Raw genomic sequence first — 22341 nt, 5'->3', positions numbered from 1 at the left:
GACCGCTTGTCATTCTTAAATTAACTTCCAAAAGTGCTATCATTGACTCATTTGAGTAAAAAAAAAAACTTACCTCCAATTTTGCAAAGAAAAGGAAGGAAAAAGAGGAAGAAATTAAGCAGATTTAGTTAAAATACCTTATGTTTTATCATTAACGGACTAACAGAGGATAAGAAACATAGTAAGAAAATAATTAAGAAAAAAATGGGATGGGAATCCCTCCCATCCCCTAGAAAATTTTCCATAGGAACAATTTTTATTTATATATATATATATATATATATATATATATATATATATATATATATATATATATATATATATATATATATATATATATATATATATATATACGTGTGTGTGTGTGTGTATACATATACGTATGTGTATATATATCAAAATTCACTATTCAAAATTCGCACTATTCATTTGAGATTGGTTAGGATTTCAACTTACTTATTTTTGGTTCTAAGAGCGTAATAAAAATCCAGCCAAGGAGTAGTTAATCAAGAAATTTCGACTGGGTAGTCCATACGCTAGCTGTACATTTTCATTGTTCAGGAATAGCTTAGAATAGCTGTGCTGTTTTCTAGTGGCCGTCAAGGGATGAGTGTAAAAATCAGCCGTCTTTTACCAGCCTGTGGTTTCCCAGAAAGGGATGTGACCGTATACAATACGAAGTATGACTAGATTTTAGCGTATAATGTAGTTGATTGACATTAAAAGTTCCATTTTTTAAATGGAACATCTTTGATTTTCTTCAACTGCACAGTTCTAATTTTAGTACTATGCATACCTGATTTTCGGAGTGTTATTCCGATATTGTACCGCAGATTTTGCCTATACTGGGCTTGGCTATACTCTTTTGATTTGATAATGAAAAAAAATTCATGATTTTTGACAAAATCGATTAATTGTTCATCATTTTTGCTTGTCCAAGTTACGTTTCCACTCATCCAATCCACTCCACGTTTCCAATCACAATTAATCTCTTTTGTTGTTGGATGGAAGCATGAGTTTTCGGTGTGGTGCTCATGGAATTAATTGTTGGTAGGAAGGGTTGCTGCGATCAGGAGCCAGGTAAGTGCTGTTTTTTCTCTTTCTTTCTTTTCTTCTCTCTTAATTTTTTATCCCTTATCATAATGATACTATATATATTCAAGGGGTTGATATACACCCTAAGCGAAAGATTAAGGAAGGTTAAGTATTTTTTTATATAAATCCCGTAAATAATCTAATATAATTATCGTTTGAGACAAAATAGTCACTGTTACAAACGAAAAACGTTCCACAACTGTTTAGCATAGGTATGACAGCCGTCATGCAACTGACAGCACCACTATTTAACGTCAAAGTGACACCTTACGTTCCCTAGGAAGCCTACTCAAATGGTTTTTATAGACAACCTTTTGCAACGCTATATTACTAAGCCAAATAACGATACCGCTTTTCTAGAAAACCATGGGTTAAACAATAATTGTAAATAATTTTCTTTTCACGGACGAAAGGGTCACATCCTTAGTCTAATTGATCTACCTGTTTATTTGTTCCCTATACTAGGGTGAGAAAATCCGTCTTCACGAAAATGGCTGCACAAAAATCATATATAATAATACAACACAATGACGTAGTTTGACAATTAACAGCAAAGAGTTTATGTTGCCGTCGTCAATAACTATGGGTGTCTTGCCACAGTTGAAAAAAGTGTGAAGGAATAAGAACATTAGTTTCGATAACCAAGATTAAATTATCGGAAGCTACAGTGATGACAGTAGTCAAGTATGATTCTGAAACGTGGGCGCTCCAAGAAACGGAGGAAAATTCGCTAGATTTTTTTTCTAGAGAAATCGCCTACAGATTGTTTTGGGTACTCGACTGACTGACTGCAGCTCGAATAGCAGCCTTTGCGAAAAATGTGGTTCAATCCCGCTTTATATGGCTATAATGATAAAGGATGAGATGGCTAGAACATGTTCTGCGGCCGAAGGATGACAGATTGCCGAAGACTGTCCTTGTTGGCCAACCGTCTAGGGACAAAGGAAAAGCAGGTCGTTCCCGAACTGGGGGGGAGGACGAAGTAAGGAAAGATTTAAGAGAAATAGGAACTTCTTCCGAAGGTGTTAAAAGGAGGCATTGAATAGATTGGGATGGAGGAGGAGGGTGCGTAACTGTGTTGGCCTCAAACGGACTGATGCTGCAGTGAATTGTTAGTAGTAGTAGTAGTCGTCACTCGAGTAGCTGGCTTTTGTGCTGAGGCAAAGTTATTTTGCCTTAGCTCGTGTATTCTATTATTTTAGAACTAAAAAATGAATTATGTTAAGTTTTATGTTTTAGGGCAAGGAAGTAAAGCAGTAGCTTTTCAGCATGAATTATTTTAGAACTATCAATATTGATTTGATATCCAGAAGTAGAGAATAAAATTGGTTTTAGAAATACGGAGTATTTTGATTCCATCTTTAAGGACCGTGCCATCATTTGTTATTCATTGTTGTTGATTCTTTCAATTCTTCTCGTGGCAAACCCTTTTCAAATTTTGAGGGATTATAAATGCAGGGTTCAATCAATGGCGAACTCTTTTTCCGAGTTTTTACGGATTGTCAAATGCAACATGCAATCGATGACGAAGAATCAAAATCAATGTGTCGCTCTCGCAACACGTGTCGGCGAAGCCAACCCAGGGTTTCTGCAACGCTTCACTTCGCCCTGGAAAAGCAAACCTATTTTGATTTAAGGAAAAGTAGTCCAATGGGATTAGAAACAGAAAAAATATTTGAAAGATTAAAAAGCATTGCTGCTAAGGATTACGATGATTATAGTTGCAATGTTTGCTTGAACCTAGCGGAGAGCAAAGAAGGGCCCGTAGTAACCGAAATTTTAAAAAAGTTTTTTTTTAGAAACTGTTTAGTGACAAATATTTCTTGTGTATTACTATTTTGGAAAAAAAACTTTCATTTAGAATTCAGATTCGTTCTGAGTTTTTATTTTGTTTCTTTCATTTCAAGACTTTCCTTTCATTCAAATTCAAATGAGTAGTAATTTGCACGAGGAGAAAGTTTTAAGAATCCTGAAAAAGAACCAGATGTCCCTAAATTATGGCACTAAATTGAAATAAAAAGTACACTATTTCAATTTTCTAGTTGGAGTATTACAATCTTCTACATTATGCAACAAGGAAAATAACATTTTGCATGCCCAGCCATATGTCTTTTTTTCCTAGAGGTAAATACCAAAAATGGTAGAATGTTGAGGTAAAATACTAATATATATTTGTTTTTGTTTTTAATTGAACGTAAACTTTTCACTTAAGATTCAGAATCGAATTCAAACGATTCAATGATAACAGTTTTGGAAGTCAGATTTAAAAAACCTACCAAGTGGTCCAAGTGGCGATATAGTAATAATTTTTTTTAAACCGTCACTCCTAAAAAAGTCAGATTTGATTGTCGAAGAGCCCTTTTGGGGACAATTAGTAAAGAGTGAACTGTTTTTACCCGGTCACCCTTTTTAAGTCTAAGTGACCTAAAGTGATTTGATGCTGAATTTAGATGCAATTTTTCAAAACCCCTGCATGTTAGTAAAAAACTAAGCGTGGGGTAGTGTCAGCCTTGGGCTATTCCTAAGTTTTGTTTATGTTTGAAAGTCCATAAAAAAATGTCATATCTCAATTAAAAACTAATGTAGAATGGATAGAGTTCGAAGGATTGATACAAACACTCTAAATGAAGAAATTAATTGCATGGTTAGTCCTAGAAACACGGGGCGAAAAAGGTGTCAGTCTTCCGGTTTTTTCCCTCTTTATTACAAACATTGAGTTCAAGATTAGTTTGAAATTCCGTTAAATTGAATTGTACTCTAGCCAGAAATCCAAGAATTTTTTTTTTTTTTTAACCAGAAAACACTTAGATTGAAACACTGCCTAGTCGGTCCATTTGTTCTAAGACGCTATGTAAATGCATGTCAAATAATTCACAGCGAATCGGCATGTCCATTGAATAGAAAGGATTTTTCAAAGCATAATCTGAATACATTTCATAGATCTTTCGCAAGAGATTGTCCACTCCAATAGCTTGATGATCGGCAAGTATAATAAACTTAACCCCTAAAAAAGAATAATAATAATTAATTTATTATAAGCCAAATAAGACCATAAAACACAATAGACTACAGTTTACTTTACAATGTCGCAACTTAAAACTATCTTTTTTCGCCTTCCCCCAAAAAGTCGAAAGTTCGATACAAAAAAAACAAGAATTACTCTCGTTTTTTTCGCTTCATTAATCAGAGGCAACGCTATTGCGTCAGTCTTTTTGTTTCCAATCGAAGTTCCAGTTTTCCAAGTTTATGGCCACAAGTTTACCCCCGCCAACAATTTGGAGAAAATAGCTATTTTATAGCCCATACCCCTTGACTATTCGGATATGGACTGCTCTTGCCCCCTCTTCCCAATAAAAATGCTGGAGCTACTCTCATGAACTTCGGAGGGGGCTCATTAGATTGAAAATCGGAAGTTCGGAAGTGCCCTTTCTAAAAGTTAAAAGTGACCGGAGGGGATTACCCCCCCCCCCTCACGTCATCTTTTCGTCTGATCCAAATTACTTGATTGACTCACTTGATTGGATATTGAAAATTCTTGTTCCCTTTTTTAAGATTCAAAAGAGACCGGAGGGCAACTAGCCCTCCCCCCTACACTCTCTTTTCCCCAAAGACATCCGATCAAAACCTTGAAATAGCCATTTTGTTCAAAATAGTCGAAAACTCAAATGACTATAAATCAGGGGTTGACATATCCCCCACAGCCCCCGGGGCAAGAGCTGTAACTTATGCATGTCCCCAAATGTTATTATGTAAAGTTTTTGTGGAAGAGGTCGTCGCAAGAACTTATCCGAGAGGTAGGGAGGGTTAGGGGGTTTGAACATCCCCCCCCCCCGCAATGCTTGTCCAAGTCGGTAAAATGTAACAAAAATGAAAATAAACCAATTTTTGATGCGTTTTTTAAAGTTTTTTTGTAACCCCACCACCAGTAAAAATCTTTTTGAACCCTCTTTCCCCGAAAAATCCTAGATACTTCCCTGGGTGATTGTATTAGCAATAGAGGGGCCCCATTCGATTGGAAGTTGAAGGTTCTTGTTCCTTGTTTAAGAATGATCAAAGGGCCACCCACCCACCCCTTTTCCCCAAATATATCTGGTCAAAATTTCGAGACAGCCATTTTGTTCAAAGTAGTCCAGAGCCCAACTATTTATGCTTCCCGGGTCGACCCCCCCCCCAGCCCCCTGGGCAATATCTGTAAGTTTTGCAAGTTGCTGATTGTTTTTTTACGTTGTTTACGTTGATGCTCCTTTTACTTCGATACTTAATTACTTTGATACTGTTACTTTGATATTAGTTTTGATACTTTGATGTTGAGAAAACGAATAGAAATCAATTTAAAAAAAATATCCCATAAAGAAGTGTTTCAAAGAAAAGTAAAGGTTATATTATATATCTGCTTAAGATGAGAAGATAAATAACCTATAGCAATTCAAACTCAAAATGACCAGAAGTTGTTATTAAACAATAAATGAAACCCAAAACGAACAGAAATTAAATAAGCAATCATAGAAAACAAACACACAAATGAATATACAAATCAAGCTTAAAACGACGAACAAAAACCACTACAAACAAGAGTATTGCTACTACCTCCTTCCTTAACTGCAAAATTCAAAACCTACTTCGTCATTGACGCTTTACTGAAAACTATATATGTCTTGAACAATCTTAGAAAGAACAAATTAAATTAAACTGAATATTTGATATATAATGATATTAATAGCTGATAACTCATCAGTTCAAGATTTTGTTTCGCTAATTTCCATTTTAAATTATGTAATAAACACAAAAGACAATATTTGTAATATAATTCGTTTTCAGTTACGCAGTAGGTTTTAGAATTTTACGGTTAGGGAAAAGGCAGTAGCCAGACTCTTATCAGTAGTGAAAACCATATGTGTCTTGAACACTCCAAGAACTAACAAAATTAAACTGGATATTTGATATATAATGATATTAATTGCTGAAAACTCATAAGTTCAAGATTTTGTTTCGCTGTAATATTTATTTTTATTTTCAGTGTTGTAATAAGCACAAATATAAATATTTGTAAATATAATTCGTTTTCGGCAAAGCCCAAATGACTTAGTAGACTTTAGACTCTTACAGTTAGACAAGGGGGTAGTCGCCAAATTCTTGTTTGTAGTGATTTTTGTTCGTTTTGGTCTTTACTTGTATATTCAATTGAAGTTTTACTCGTTAAGATTTATATATTCATTTATGTCAGTGCCTGTTGTATGTTTGTTTTGCTATTGTTTTTTTCGGGGGGGGGGGGGTTCATTTATTCTTTAATAGGAATTTCTGGTCGTTTTAAGTTTGAATTGGAATAGGAATTTATTTCTGCTGATCTCAAGTTCAATATGGCCTTTATTTTTCTTTGAAAAACTTCTTTTTCGGAAAGTTTTTTATTATTATAAAAAAAAACTTAATGAAAGACCAAGACTTGAAAAATTGCTGCCGGTGTAGGAGATATATATATATATATATATATATATATATATATATATATATATATATATATATATATATATATATATATATATATATATATATATATATATATATATATATATATATATATATATATATATATATATAAGTAAGTAATAATTGTGTATTTATGTATGTTCTCGAAAATGGCTCCGTATTTTTTCGGGAAAATTTGTATCTTGGGATATTCTCGCATAAAAAAACGATCTGGATAGGGTGATTTTGATTGCTATTCATTGTCAAAACACTCATTGTCTCGTGAATTAGAAATGGTGGCCAAGTCACCCTAAGAATCGTCATATTCATGAGCCTTGGAAAGAACTCATTTTCCCTGGAGATGGTCAGTTGTTTTTGTTTCTCCATTTTCTTTTTTGTTTGAACTTTCAGTTATGTTTACTTAAAAAAAAGCAAATTCAAGACTAGTAATTAGTAAAAACTATCTATATAACTTCAGCTTGCAAGCTAACTCATTCACTTCTTCGACTTCTTTGATAGATTGGTTAACATGATTATCAGGTTCAACTTCCTATTTTGTATGTCCTTTTCCGCTTTCTCTTTTTCACCTGTTTTGTTTTTCGTCTTATCGTGTTTTTATGGCACTCTAGTAGGAAATTGACAAAGGGAAATTGACAAACATTGGAACCCACCGCACTCTGTAAGCGATCGATGGCGTCTTTCAAGAGGGAACTAACAATTGCTCGTTTTTGCTTGTCAGAGGTCCACTTTTCTTGCAATGGTTCCTCAAGTCTATCTAGCTCTTTTTTTACTAGAGTTGTCAACTAGGTTCACCTCCCTTTCTTTCTCTTGTTCTTGAATGCTTCGTTCAGCAGCTTGCTCTTTTGTCTTGCTCTTCACATAGTTTCGGTATGTGTGTGTGTGTGTGTGGGTGTGTCTGTGTGTGTGTTTTTTTCTTGTAATGATTCATTTGAGTTGTGTTTTTCAAATCAAACAAGGTTGTAATTTAGTACTTTGTTGAGTTTTTCACTGTTAAAGAAATGTCACAAACAATCAAAAACTTTAATCAAAATAACTTTGAAACCAGAATCTATACAGTTTAACGAGAAAAAATTCCCAGCGTTTAATGAAAATCTAATTTTTTTATTAAATAGAACTAAGTTTGTTTGAATTTTTCTAGCTCTAGGAGGTAATGCTGCAAAGTAACATGTTTGTTTTTTTTACAAAAGAAAACAATGATTTGTTCCTTTCTTATGTCAGTTGTCTGAAATGCTTTTCGCCTAATCATTAGACTAAATATTGTCCAGAGGGTTTTGTTCCAAATATTGTCCAGAATTTTCAGACGAAGTGCTGTTCTGAATATTGTCCAGAGGGTTGGAAAATCTCAATTTTAAATGATATGACTCATCCTGTAACAGTCATGAGATTTTTAATCACTTCTATTTTTCATTTGCCAGTTTTTACCTTTGGAATGGGGATGATAAATTTTTAGAACAGTTTGAGGGGGTTAATGTGTCAAAAAGTTAATTTTTCGTAAAAACAGCCAAAATTCTAATATTGTGTTTTTTTTGCATTTGTTTTCAGGAAATTAGACCCTTGGACGTGTCATGGGGGGGGGAGGGGGTTTAACCTTTGTGTTTAATTTTGCTAATGTGTGACTATTAGCGTGGAGTTTCATTTTTTTAAGGATTTCTTACTGTTAAAAAACTTTGAGTGAGGAGGGTTTCAGCGAAAGCCTGCAAGCATAAACTTATCCGTTAAGCTTTGAAAGCGCTTTTTTTGTAAAAGTTGTAGCGATGAAACCTTTCAGCGAAAGCCTGCAGGCAGGGACTTACTCTTTAAGTCTTCGAAAACAATGCAGCTTAAAATTTATAGCTAAACAAGTTCTTAGTTTTATTTTTAAAGTTGGAGTCAGGAGATGGTCCTCGGACAGGTCTGACAAAAAGCCTGCAGGAATGAACTTACCCGTTGAGCTTTGAAAGGAGTGTACTGTAGCTTAAAATTTTGAACTAAATGAGTTCTTACTAGAAAAAAAAATTGAATGAGGAGTGGGTCCTAAGACATGTCTCACCAAAATTTGCTGGTATAAACTGACCCGCTAAGCTTTGAAAGCGATTCAGATTAAACTGTTTAGTTAAACGAGTTTTTTTTTCAAGCTGAATTAAGGAGAGGGTCTTCGGACAAGTCTCAGCAAAAGCCTGCAGATGTGAACTTACCCGTTAAGCTTTGAAAGCAATGCAGCTTAAAACTTTCAGCTTCCACGACCTCAATACCTGAGCTACCAGGTTCAGGGCTGAGTTGGCTAGCTATGTCAAACATAGGATGGAACATGCTAGTTAAAATCAGCTTTTCATTTGTTGTTAACGTCTTCCTCTCAAATTTCACAGTAATTGGATAATTCGTCTTCTCTTCTAAATAATCGAGAACTTTGGTGCCATCACTTAGAGTGGAGCCATCTACAATGTGCTTGTTTACTTCAGTGACAACATGTCCAACTGTAATGAAAGTTTTCTCGATTAAAATTCCCGTTGACAAACATGTATTCTTTGCTACAGCTTTTCCTAAAATTTTGTGAACTTGTCAAATTTCTTAAATTTTTACAGATATTTTCTTAGACTAAGTCCCCAGCCAAAAAACTTCACGCTAAAAGCTTAAAATCCGTGTGTTTAGGCAGACGCCTTAACCACTCGGCCACGACCGCTTGAAAATCCGTGTTTTCACTATTTTATATGAATTTGAAAATGCAGATACGCCCTGTTAGCAAGATAGCAAAATGATATATTCTAGGCAATAAACAGTTTGCCAAATTTTAGATTGCATTAGAAAATTGATAACACCAATGAGGATAAAAAGAAGAAATAATAGTGTGAAATAACAGCAGTTAGTGTCAAGCTGTCCTTCCTCTGTAGGTGTCCCTTCTACCTGAATACTCGACAGATTTAGTATTCAATCCTAGATTTTGTGTCTATATGGAAAAGAGCTTCTATTTGTAATTTTAAGATGACTATCGAAAGATCTTGTCTTTACCTCGTAAACATTAAGTAACTGTATCCCTGCTAGAGAAAAATGTGTTTATATTGATTTATTACAAAGGTAATATGCACTTGCACAAGGATCGGAGCTTTGTACCCATTCCCCAACCCGAATACTAAGACTTTTCCAATAATTTTTATATTTTTACTATACTTCACCGAATTTTCTTACGTTTTTGGAGTTGCAAAACTCAAATATAAACGACTTTGCAGGAGTAGAAGAAGGTTGGTGTGGTAAAAACAGATCTGCAAAGTCATGTAAAAAAAAAGTCGGTAGCATACTTTCTTAACGGATGACGCTTTCTTTTGTGTGTGTGTGTTTTTTGTTTTTTTTTCATGGTGTATATTTACCTATGAGCCAATGTTGGACTCATACTCTTTCAAAGCCATCACGCATACCCGGTTATTATCAATAAGTCAAAAGTAATTGGATGGCAACCAAACCCCCTTTCAAACCCTTCTTAGTTGCCCTCCCCCCTCTACCAGCCCCAATCAAAATTTTGAGGTAGTCATTTTTTTAGGAAAATCAAAAAGACTCTCAAAATAACTTAGACTCTCAACTTCAGTGTACTGCAGGAAAAGAGAAGATGTTATAAAAACTTAGAAGTTGCTAGGAAATGATCTTTTAGGAAACGTTTTCCAAATCCCTCTCAAATACTACAAGATGGTAATCTGAGAAGCTGACGGTCCCCTATTGCATCAGGTAACAGTTTTTTGCAGTCCATTCTGTTCCACTGTTGAACAGCCTCTCTTAAGCAGCTGCCTAGTCCCAAAACCCAGAAGCCTTGGAGAAACGATTTGACAAAAGCTGGGCCACTGCTGACTGGTGGCAAAATTTGGAAGGCTGACCTTAACCTTGACAGGCCTACAGGGGGCTCAAACCACCTTATCTTACTGAATATGCAATTCTAGGAATTTTAAGGTAAGTATTCCATGTACTTTAAGGGGAAGAGGAGCAACTCTTCCTCTTTTTCGATTCATTCTTTACTGCTAAAATTGTCTGGCTAACTTTCAATTATTTCTCATTTTTAGGTTTTTTTTTTGTACATATAGTGACAGTTACCATCTAAGATTTAAAATACAACACACCTTCAATCCCATCTCTTTCACCAAAAATAACACAGCATCTTGAGTCAACAATGCCAAACTTAAATGGCAAAGGATATTCAAAGTTTCTTTCCAATACATGCTGTGAATGATTGTGGTCATAGTTGAAAATTAAACTTCCGTATCTTGACAGGATGTAAACACTATAGACAGCCATTGTGAAGCAATAACACAACTTTCAGCCTAGAAAGATAATAAAGTTAGTAAAAGTAGAAGTATATCAAGAAGTTGAGCAAATTGTGCTGTGCATATCCAAAGTTGTTGCTTAGGCATCCAGTATATGCAAGAAAGGAATTAATTCTGAGGTCTCAAAACATAGTAAGGTAAAGGAAGGTTAGGAAAAATGCATTGGACTTTACAGTCCCTACTGGCAGTACTGATCTCTTTTTCATGGTCCTTCAGCCAGGAAGTGTAATGGGGGATTGGGGGCCACCCATCCTATGCTTTCGCCCACGCTTTCTGCTTGCCTTCCCAAGATTTCCCTCTCCCAATAGTCTAGGACCACTGGGTCGATACAATCACCAAAGGGGAAAAAATGAATAAATAAAAACACCCATACATCCATGATCTTCTTCTGGCAAACAAAAAAAAAAAAAAAACGCATTTTTGGAGATAGGAGCTTAAAACCTCTTCAATAGGGTTTTGTGATACACTAAATCTGTTGATGTGATTTTTATCAAAATTCTACGACTTTTGAGGGGTCTTTTCCCCTTTTTTCAAAAGTCAGACAAATTTTCTCAGGCTCGTAGATTTTGATGGGTAAGATTAAACTTTATGAAACTCATATCTTTGGAATCAGCATAATAAGCCAACAATTTCGATATTTCTATTGGTATCAAAGTTCCATTTATTAGAGTTTCGGTTACTATTGAGCCGGGTCACTCCTTACTTACAGTTGGTTCCCACAGACTGTTTGATGCCAACTTGACATTCAGGAAGAGGAACTAACTGACTTGGGAAAACATGAAAAGAATTATCACCCTTCCGAGTCCCAGACACTGGCTGCCTGCCTGATGAGCTGCTTCACCTGCACAGCTCTGCTGTTCATGCTTGCCTACCGACGCAGACATTGGACTGCTGGGATTGCTGATAAAAGTCAAACATGGCGGAAAGTCAGGTTCTTGCTAGACATTTGGATTGAAGGAACAGATTCCTGGTTTAGAAAAGCCACTCATAATCTTCGATGGCGTGAAAGCTTTTAGGAGAGCAATCCCAAGAAGTTCAGGGATCTCGTATCCCATGACTTGTCTTCCAGAATGGTTTCTAAGCTAGTTTTCAATAGCTTGGTAAAAAAAAACTTTTTGATGGTGAATAGACAGTTACACCAACGGATTTAGCTTCTGTGTGCAAGCTTTTGCGTAAGCATTCAGGGATAACATCATATTTTTGTTACTACATTACTACTGAAGTTGTCAACCCCTTGAAACTTTCACACTGGTATACCTCATGAAGGAATTTTTGTATCAAAAAATGGATGTCATATACTTTGATCAGCTCATCATGAGCTATCGATTGCCTCGAAAAAAAATTCTATCTGTCAAAACTCAAAAAGTTGATTCTTTTTTGCCATGGGCCAACTTTCTAACGTCACCACTTAGAAAGCAGCAAAGGATAAGCTCCAATTTCTATAGCAATGAAAGAACTTTTAAAGTTTATTAGGCACATCTGATACCATTTCTCTACCGCAATCCCGAGTCCAAAAAACCGAATGATAAACCCAGCTGAAATCACAAACAGAAATGGGTAGAAACAATAGATGGCAGCACTTTTGGCTGTGGGGCCGGATAACTGCCGCATACATTTAACACTTAAAGATTTTAGTCCATCTTCAATTTTAAAGTAGTGCCTGCCTGCTTGCCTGGTAGAACAGAGATTTCCACTTGAAAGCAGAAACATGGTTTGATGAGACAAAAGCTTGGCTGCACAACTTCAGATACTCCTCTCTGACATAGACTATATAACTCCACTTCACTTTGCACACCATAGGCTCTGGCTTGTGGACAAGCAAAAACTGTCCTTTTGGCCCCAGGCGAGTTCTGCAGACCTTACCAAAATGTAATGTCATATTCATCAATCCAGCCTGAGGTCCATACTTTCCATAAAAACCGCACAGGTTAGACCCTTACCTGTTCCCAGGAATAAGCTGAGATTGGCAGCAGAGAGAAAAAAAAAAGGACAAAACCAAAGTGTTGCTCTTGCAACACAACAAGTCTTAAACAAGACTATGCAAATTTTCACCATCAAACCTCTGGATGTAAAATCATGGTTCAAAAGATTGAATCTAAATAAGTCTTTTGGTCCTGATGGAGTTCACACTCAGACCTTAAAAGAGGCCCATTTGGACTTTGCCCATCTCTTAACAAAACTGTTGCAAAAGGCTCTAGATACCAAACTAGTTCCTCAAATTGGCCAAACGCAAATATTATGCCTATCCATAAGGGTGGGAGTAGGAATAACGTCATCAATTACCGATTCATTAGAATCAACTTAACAGTTAGTAAAATTATTGAAGGAATTATAAATACAACAATTATGAAACATTTATTTGACAACAGAATGCTGAAAGACAACCAACAAGACTTTAGATCTGGGAGCTTAGTCAAGACAACTTTTATAGATACTTATGACTATATCACTGAGTTGCCAGATCACAATACTCCAGTTGACACAATGCTTTCAGACTTTGCCAAACATTGGATAAATCCTGTCATCACTAGCTGAAGATAAAACTAATAGCTATTGGTATCCATTTGGAGGTTGTAAAATGGGTGATGCAGTTCCTTACAGGAAGAAAGTTACAGTCAAATACCTTGCAACCAAAGGCAAGTCACTCACCAATACCCACAATTAGCAAAAAAAAAAAAAATGAACTACTCTTGAAGAATACTAGTAAATGACTGGCTAGTTAAAGAAAATCATTTGCCCAAGCAAACGACTGGCAATTGAACACTTGAAGAACTATGTCGTTTGATTTCTGATATTAGTAATCACATCCCATGCACAAACCCTTTGAAATCTGAGGGGTTTATGACATGTTTGATTTTGTAAATGCAAAGGTGATTTAAAGTTATTTCAGGGATGACCAAAGTACTGGTTTCTCTTTTGAGAAAACTAAAGTATGAGTTACTTATTCTTAAGTCACTGGTATCTCTGATCAGAGCTAGACCTACATTTTGGCATTTATAAGTCTCAAGAGCTTTTGTCATGTGCAATTAAACTAGCTTGACTGAATAAAATAGTATGGTTCAGGTGGTTATAAATGTATTCTGCAAGGACTGAGTCAAAAATGTTCTGTTTTTAAAGTGTGTTAGCTATTGAAGTAGATTGTTGGGTTATTCTATCGTTAAACCATTGATCAGTCCTTCTGGTGTACCAAAGAACAGAAGAGCATGAAATTCTGTAGATGCTGTAGTATTCACCTTTCTGGGATAGGGTTTTTACCTTGATGAATTTGTGAACTGATGGTTTTGTTGGGTCTATAATAAGCACTAATGTTGTTTTTTTATTTAGATCTTTGGAAATAAAGTCTGAAACTCATTTTACATAAGGGAGACCAAGATAAACTGAATTTTCCTTTTGATATGTGTTTTCTGTGTCAGTATCAGATAACTTTTTAATATGTTCTTAAACCAGAGAATTTATTAAAATAATTGGATAACCATTCCCAAATAAAACATCTCTAACATGGTCAAGCTCTGAATGAAGGAAACATGGTGAATAAATTCACTCCATCAACTAGGAAAGTGACCATGCTTCTTTTCACCACAGGAGAATGATTAGAAGAATAAAATAAGTAAGAGTCACTATGGGTAGTTTTTCTATAGACCCCAAACTCAATACATGTATCACTACAGTGTATCAGGACATCCAAAAGAGGAAGAAGTCTATCCACCTCTGATTCTTTTGTAAATTTTAGTTTAGGATCCAATGAGTCAAGCAAGTAAAAGAATAACTCTAGAGATTCTTCACCATGCTCCATCAAATAAAGAATGTCATCTTTAAAACAAACCCAAGATCCAGGTTTATCAAGACTTTGTACTTCAACTTTGGGTTACTTTAAAGATAAGTTTTTATTTGTGGGGACATGGTGAAGAATCTCTGGGGTCCTCTATTTGCTTGCTTAACTCCTCAGAACCAAAACTCAAGTTTACTCAAAAATCAGCAATAGATACTTGTCTTCCTTTTTTGGATGCCCTAGTGCCATGTAAAGACACATGTATTCAATTTGGTGTATTCAGACCTACAAACAGTAACCATTTCTTAGATTTCTCTTCAAATCATTTTTGCAGTGAAAAGAGGAGAAGTCACTTCCCTAGTTGAAAAAGCAATGAAAGTTTTTTTGACACATTTCCTATATTCAGAGCTTGACTACCTTAGAGATGTTTTATTTGGGAATGGTTATTAAATTTGTTTAATGAATTCTGTGATTGAAAAACATAACAAAAAGTTATCATATACTGACACAGCAAACACAGATCAAAAGAAAAGTTTGGTTTATCTTAGTCTTCTTTGTGTAAAAAGGATTTCAGACCACATTTAAAAAGATCTAAGGAAAACAAAACTTTTACACTTATTATAGACTCAATAGAACAATCAGTTCACAAATTTATCAAGGTAATTACCCTATTTTAAAAGGTGAAATCCCTGGTGTTCACAAAGCTCCATGCTTTTTTAGTCTTTGGTAAATCTGAAGGACTTGTCAGCAGCTTAAAGATAGAATAACTCAGCACCCTACTTCAATTGATAACTCCCTTAAAAAGCAGAAAATTTTGACTCAACCCTTGCAAAACACATTTATGACCACTCAGACTATACTATTTTATTTAACTAAGCTAGTTCAATTTCACAAGACAATTTCCAGTTTTGACAACCTGTGATGAAACTAAAAAATAGCCAAATCAACAAACTTTAAAGTCTATACAGCCCAGGTAGAGGGTTATATTCAGTCACTGGGGGGAGGTAGGATGGTTTTTAAAATGCATAAAATGCCTATCAATTGAGCCCCACTTCAAGGCCTACAAGTACAGCCTAGACATTTTAAAACCTAATTCATGTTAGACAAGGAACTTAAAAGATTAAAAAAATTGTAATTTCAAACTATTAGAATTAGCTTTTAATAATGTTGCTTTATGACCATTTTGTTCAATAGCTTAGGCTAGGTAGCCGTTGCAATCTACTAACTTATCCCTTAAAGGGGTTGGCAATCAGGCAGTGTGTGATTTTAAAATTTATCCCTTGACATGCCATCTTAACTAAAAATATATGAAGGTCTCAATTCTATTTAAAATTTGAATTTCTAAGACGTGCAAATGACAAAACGAATGGAAGTATAATGAAACTGCTACTTCTAGTTCTATTCTTCCTCTTAGTGCCTTCAAATGGACAAATCCTGAAATGGATCCTTGGTATGATTCTTTGAATGACCTCTAGCTCCAATTTCCTTAAACTTTTATATAATTAAAACCCACAAGGCTAGCAGTTTCAGGTCAGGGAAAAAATTTGACTCTTTCCAATAACGCAATTTCACAATTAATATTTGACTCATTGATATTATGCATTTGTGGCTTTTTTTATGTTTTTTAACATTCTAAAAGTTTAAAGTTGTAGCCTAAGAGATGTCAACCCCTGTTAGTTAGGTAACTATGTTTTATGCTAATAGATAAATTAACTTAAATAGCCTAATGATATGCTTAAAGCCAAACCAACAGCAATATAATCAATAATGACATCCTGGTCTGTGGACTGTTCTGGGTTAAGTTTTGTTTCACTCACTAATGAGATAAGCTAGCTAAGAAATCCTGAATCCAATTGATACATTCATTTCTGTTGGAAATGAAAGTTAATACCCCCTCCCAGTGATGGATCCAGGTGGGGGTGCATGCCCCCCTAACATAGTGACAGATTTGGGAATGGGACTGCTTGCTATGTTAGGGATAAAAGTTATTTTTGTAATTGGTTTTTAGTAGTTGAGTTTTATTAAGTTTTACATTGTTAAGACTGTTTCTTTTCACAAACAAGTTTCAAACAAAATTTCAGTTGCTTTGTGTGGCCTCTGTTAGATTTTTTCTGATAATGCTCACTGCTTAAAAGTAGCCTATTTATCAAGGAAATCTGTGTCTATTATATACAAAGCCAACTGGGAGGCAAAAATCTACATTTCATAATAACAAGCAAAGGAAGTTTAAAATCTCAACTTCTTTAGGCTATTGAAATGATATTTCAGGATTGTGCTTTTATGCTTTTTTGTGAAGTGGTATGGTTTTTACAACATTGAAGTTTTTAAGGGGATTTGTATAAAAAAAAGTAAATGTGTGAAAAGTGCAAAAATCATTAATTTAAGTTTTAGATTTGATGAGCAAATGGTTGCCAATTTACAGCTTATTTTCATCTAATTAAAGCTCTGCATAATATGGCATATAACCTCCTCTATTCATCCTAAAACAATAAAATAAAGGCCAAGACTTGTTAGAAATACTAAACTTTAATAAAGATTCATATTAGTCTTCACTTAAATCTAAGCATATGAATTTAAATACTCCTTCAAAGATCAAAGTAGTCATATAAGAAAAATTGTCTATGAAAGAAGGTAAACGATTATGGTTTATTCTTTCTAACCAGTATAGATGGGTCTCTGACTTCTCAGTTTAAATCAGTATATGGTGTTGATTTTTTTTTAAACATTTACTAATAAACTGTTGAAAAAAAGTGGGAATTTACCCCACTTGAGTTGACCACAGAAATGGAATGCAACTACAATATTGTTTCAGAATTTCTCTTCTTCTCAATACTAACCAGTCATAAAAATATAGTTATGTTTTTGTATAGGGGTTGCATATATTTGTTCATCAAATTATATAAACTGGTATATACAATGCTGAGGAATTTGTACTTATTTTGATTCATGCCATTCAATCATATTTCCATGATTGGTTGTTTATACATCAAAATTTTTACATGATAATTCTCTTACTTAATGCTAAATCTGAGCTTTATTTTATTTTGACCTCAACAGACATCAAATCAAAATTTTATTTTGTGCTCAACAGACATGTCAAGATTTAAATGTTTATATTGAATATCTAGATTAAAAAAACCCAGATATTTTTTTTAAATCTCAAGATTAAAAAAAGAATAATTAAAAATCTACCACAGCTAGAAACCCTGGGAATTGAATTACCAATCTATACCTATCAAATACAAAAATCATAAACACATAATTATTTATTTTTTAAGAAGTATTTTGACTCATATACTTAGTTTGAAGCACATACCTACATGTATCTTTCTTGGAATTCATGTATTTCTGACAATTTTGGTCTTTATTTGAATATTTTAGGATGAATAGAAGAAGAAATGCTAATGTAAACTGACAGGACTCTAGACTGACAGAACTAGCCATTATAAATGTTCACCAAAACAATTTGGTAGAGATTGGCTATGTAATAAATAGATATGGCAGGAGTAGAAATAAAGAAATATGATTTTTCTTATAAAACTATGAATTCTGTACTTTAAGCAGAATATACCAAACTTGAAAAAGTGGAAGGATGTGCTACATTGTTATAAAAAGTGAAATTTTAATTAGTAAATTCTGGTATTTTGTTGACATTGTCACTGTTTATTAAAACTTAACAATGACTAGTTAATGCTTTATTACCTGTAGTTAAAACCCTCATTTTAAATTTCTTCTGTGTATTTCTGTCTTGCTGTTCTATTTTTCTTGTTACACCCCTAAAAGAACTAATATTTAATGTTGAGTACATCTGTTATGAAGATAAAAGTTGTACCTTAATCTTCATTTCCTCATCTTCATTATTATCAATATTACTAAGCAATGAATGCATGGCCCCAAAAGATGGTTCAAGACCTTTTTTTTTTTTTGAAAATAAAAAGCTTAACTCACTTGCTATGATGGTGAGAAGTACAAAGGCAAAAATCATGCAGAAAATATTAAATATATTTTTTTTATACATGGTGAATAGCTTTTTATTTTTTCATTGCAGGATAGTTTTTATAACATACTATTTTTTATCAATATTTTATACCATTGCAAATTCAACAAATTTATTAGAACTTGAGCCCTCACCAGATTTTAGATCAAATTTGTGACCATTTCCACCACCCACCTACAATGCATAATTGTTGAGGTTCCTTTTAAATTGCTGATATTTCTTTGTTCTCAAGTCTATTGAAGCAACCTATTATACACCTCCCACTAAAGAAAATCCAGGATTCGAAACCCTGCCCCCTACCCCCTTCCCCTAATTTGCAAATATATACCCTGAGTTAAATTTTTACACTGAATTTTGACACTTATATATTGTCCAGGACCCACTCAAGAAGTTTGCTGTGTTTTATCTGAGTAAACCAGTTTTTCTTTCATATTCGGTTACAGTTAGCTTATTCTTTCATGAAATAAAGTATGATTCAGATATATTTTAACTAAAAATTTAATATAGAGATATTTAGGTTAGGTATTTAATATAATGCATTCTGGGTATTCTGCTTTGCATTATTCTTTCCATCTTTTTAATCAACTAGTAGGCCTACAGACAAATTTTATTTTTGAATAATATATTTATCAAACTCATTTCAATATTTACTATAATATCAGGTCATACACTAGGAGTTCTTTAGATATAAGCATTTGCTTGCAGTGGTATCATGGGAGTGAATTATTGGAGAGTATAAGCATATCAACAACTTGTATACTAAGTTTTACTAGCTTGTATACTTTATATTTCTTAGCTTTTCTACTTACTTGACCCTTCCCTTAAATTAAGTTCTATATACATGCTTTCATGTTTGTCACAATCATACAAGTCCTTGCCAACAGTTTGCTTAATATTTACTTGTTCCCCTTTTTCCAAACCAGAATTTTTTTTCATATTCCACCTGAAACCTTGTTGAGTTGTGCAATGCTCCTTGATGTCATCATATTTGTTGGTTTCAATAGGATGTATGTCATAAATATTATTTGACGAGCAAATGTACTGCTCTCCCTTCTTGAGCTCTAGAACAAATTTGTGACCCAGGAAATATTACTTCAGGGCCATTTGGTTATGCTATAATCTGCTTTATCAGGTCTGTATTGGAAAATGTATGTCTGGTGCTTCCATTTTTTTTGGAATTATATACAAAGAGGATATGAGCCTTCCCCCCTGAAGATCCATATCTTGCCACATTAAATGACAAAAGAGACAATGCTCTTTTGCATATCACCAAATCCATTATCACTAACACTTGCACTAAGGATATTTTCCTAAGATTTCACAACCATACCCAACCCAACCTTCCCTGCTTAGCTTCTTCAGCTGTTTTAACTCACCAGTTTTAGTTCCTACAGAGAGGTATCAAAGAAGTATCTAGCTGTTTGTAGCAGATCATATTAACAAACAATAATAAAAGAAAAATACTCATTTTTTTTGGAATTAAATATTGTTTACTTTTCTTTTCTATTTTAATTTTCTTTTATTATCACTTGTCTCTTATGTTTTACCCCTTTTTGGTGAATTTTAAACTTAAGTTTTATATTCTTTTTACTTAATTTTATTGTTTATTTATTTGCCTGAGTATCAAGAATTATATAAAATAAATTAATGGACAATGTATACATAAAAATTAAAAAATATATCAGCAAATAAAATAAAGCAACAACTTACATTATGGCTAGAACACATAGCTGAATAAAATATGTGCAGAAAAATCAATAATATGTCAAGAGTTTGTTGTCACTTATTTTTTTTGTTGTTAATTTAGACATATTATTTGTGCTTTGATGCTTATGTTGTTTTGATGTTTGTGTTGTTTGATGTTTATGCTGTTTGATGTTATGTTGTTGATTTAATAGTTGTTATGTTTGATTTAATAGTCAGTGATGCAGTAGTTATTTAATAATAGATTATTATCTTATTTAATAGTGTTCTTAAATTTCCAGGGCTGACAAATGATGAAGTCCCAGAAAAGCCTAAGGAAATTCACAAAGTAGAAGCGATTGATCTAAGCAATGCAGCTTTACCTAATTCTCATTTATCATATGAGTCTCCAATGGAATCTGAAGATGCTTTTTTGACTGAAGCTAAGAAATTTTTAGCAAGTCAAAAAGACTTGACACCGCTTGATCTGTGCTTCCACAAGGTACAGTCCATATGTAGCTGAAATACTCCTTAGGTTTTAATACTTAATTTACTTTTGGCCAAAATCCTTATATTTTGTTGTTGTTGATTTCCGCTGACTTTCCAAGATTTTCTTAAAAAGGGAAAGGTTGGAACATGCTTTGGAACTATGAATTTTTACTAGACATTAGGTAATACCAAAGTCTGTCTTAAAGAAATGTTGATACTTTTTGCGCTTTATAAAGACTAAAAAGTTGAAAATTACTAACTTTTTTTTAACTTGTTTTCGAAACGAGGTAAAAAATAGAATATATTCGTTTTTTTTAAACTTTTTGAATACAGCGTGTTTCAAAAAGAACACCGGATTTGAATTTACTAAAATCGAATTTATTTATCTAAGAAAGTAAACAAAACATACAAGTCTCTTCAGGAGATGTTGCAATTATATGATAAACACAACATTAGACAGATGACCCTTCCTCGCCTCCTCCCCCCATACTAGCCCTACAGACACTTATTATGTTCATGAAAAATAGCTTGAGAAACTTTGCCTCATTTCTGATAAAGGGGGAAACACCCCCAAAAAGTCAGGTAATCCTAACGAAAATAGCACAATCATATTCAGCATATTAGAGATTCCAATTTTAAAGATTTCAAATTCTCATCTGCAAAAATTCGGAATTTGTATTTTTTTGCCTGAAGAAAGAGCCCATGATCTTTCTTTTGGCAAAAACACAAAATTTCACGTTTTTGAAGATGGTAGCTTGAAACATCTACAGCAGGTTTCTCTGATATGCTGAATATGATGGTGTTATTTTTCATTTGGATTCGTCCATTAATCAATGATCAGGTACATTTTCTCAGGATTTTAATTTTATGGACAGAATAAGTTTGTATTTTCATTGAAAATGCCCTTTTTTACTTTCATTGAAAGGGCCCTCTACACTTTCGTGAATTGAACGCCACTGATTAGCTGGTCAAAATTTTTTTGCAACCCAGCTATTGAAAGAAGCCTCTAATGACCTACTCAACTCAATTAGTCAATGTTCATATAACTCTGGAAAATTGTCCACTGAACGTAAACCAGCATATGTTAAGTTAGTCATGGAAAAGAGCATTGACCTATCAAATTTGTGTCGGCTGCTCCAAAATTCCAAGAATGTACTATCAATATCTCCCCCAGTACCTTTTGGCTACTAACGTTTCGAATAGGGCCCAACATATATTTCAGCCATTAATGTTAGTACACACCAATATTCTAGAGAAATGTAAAATAACCTATATTGTAGACAATGGTTACCTCCTAGGCTTAACTGTGCCTATAACTTGGTGGAACTGGTACTAATAAGCAAAGAAATTTTGTTACTTGAAGAAAGTAATTTGTTTGACTCTTTATACAAATTGGAGGTATAGTCTTCCGATCTCTGCTATGCTTTAAATTGGCGTCCCAAAAGGCACTATTCTGGTGGTAGACGTTAAAACAGTGTAACTTAGTATTTTGGTAATTCTAAACTCTTAGTGATTGAATCTTTAAGTAGATATTATAAGAT

The 22341-nt window shown here is 34.0% G+C and overlaps 2 protein-coding genes across 8 annotated transcripts in view; one reads left to right on the top strand and one right to left on the bottom strand.

The window, feature by feature from the left end:
• Positions 1-3777: 3777 nt before the first annotated feature.
• Positions 3778-22341, bottom strand: part of LOC136026262 (trafficking protein particle complex subunit 4-like) — a 152451-nt gene continuing 133887 nt past the window's right edge. The window contains exons 1-4 of one of the 5 annotated variants that reach the window (XM_065702645.1): positions 15858-15974; positions 10659-10859; positions 8754-9032; positions 3778-4099 (exon numbers count right to left, since the gene is read on the bottom strand). In XM_065702645.1, coding sequence (XP_065558717.1) covers positions 3900-4099; positions 8754-9032; positions 10659-10833 — 654 coding nt within the window. In that variant the 5' untranslated portion in view covers positions 10834-10859; positions 15858-15974 and the 3' untranslated portion in view covers positions 3778-3899. Of the gene's footprint in view, positions 4100-8753; positions 9033-10658; positions 10860-15298; positions 15405-15787; positions 15975-22341 lie in introns of those variants that run through there. The other 4 variants (XM_065702646.1, XM_065702648.1, XM_065702647.1 and 1 more) reach the window with 4 other exon arrangements.
• Positions 15959-22341, top strand: part of LOC136026257 (protein brambleberry-like) — a 179569-nt gene continuing 173186 nt past the window's right edge. For all 3 annotated transcript variants that reach the window (XM_065702635.1, XM_065702636.1, XM_065702637.1), the window contains exons 1-2: positions 15959-16081; positions 20614-20813. In XM_065702635.1, coding sequence (XP_065558707.1) covers positions 16009-16081; positions 20614-20813 — 273 coding nt within the window. In that variant the 5' untranslated portion in view covers positions 15959-16008. The remainder of the gene's footprint in view (positions 16082-20613; positions 20814-22341) is intronic.

This window comes from Artemia franciscana, chromosome 4 (assembly GCF_032884065.1).
Source record: "Artemia franciscana chromosome 4, ASM3288406v1, whole genome shotgun sequence".
Classification (NCBI taxonomy): domain Eukaryota; kingdom Metazoa; phylum Arthropoda; class Branchiopoda; order Anostraca; family Artemiidae; genus Artemia; species Artemia franciscana.
This window is presented reverse-complemented; position numbering and strand designations above follow the sequence as displayed.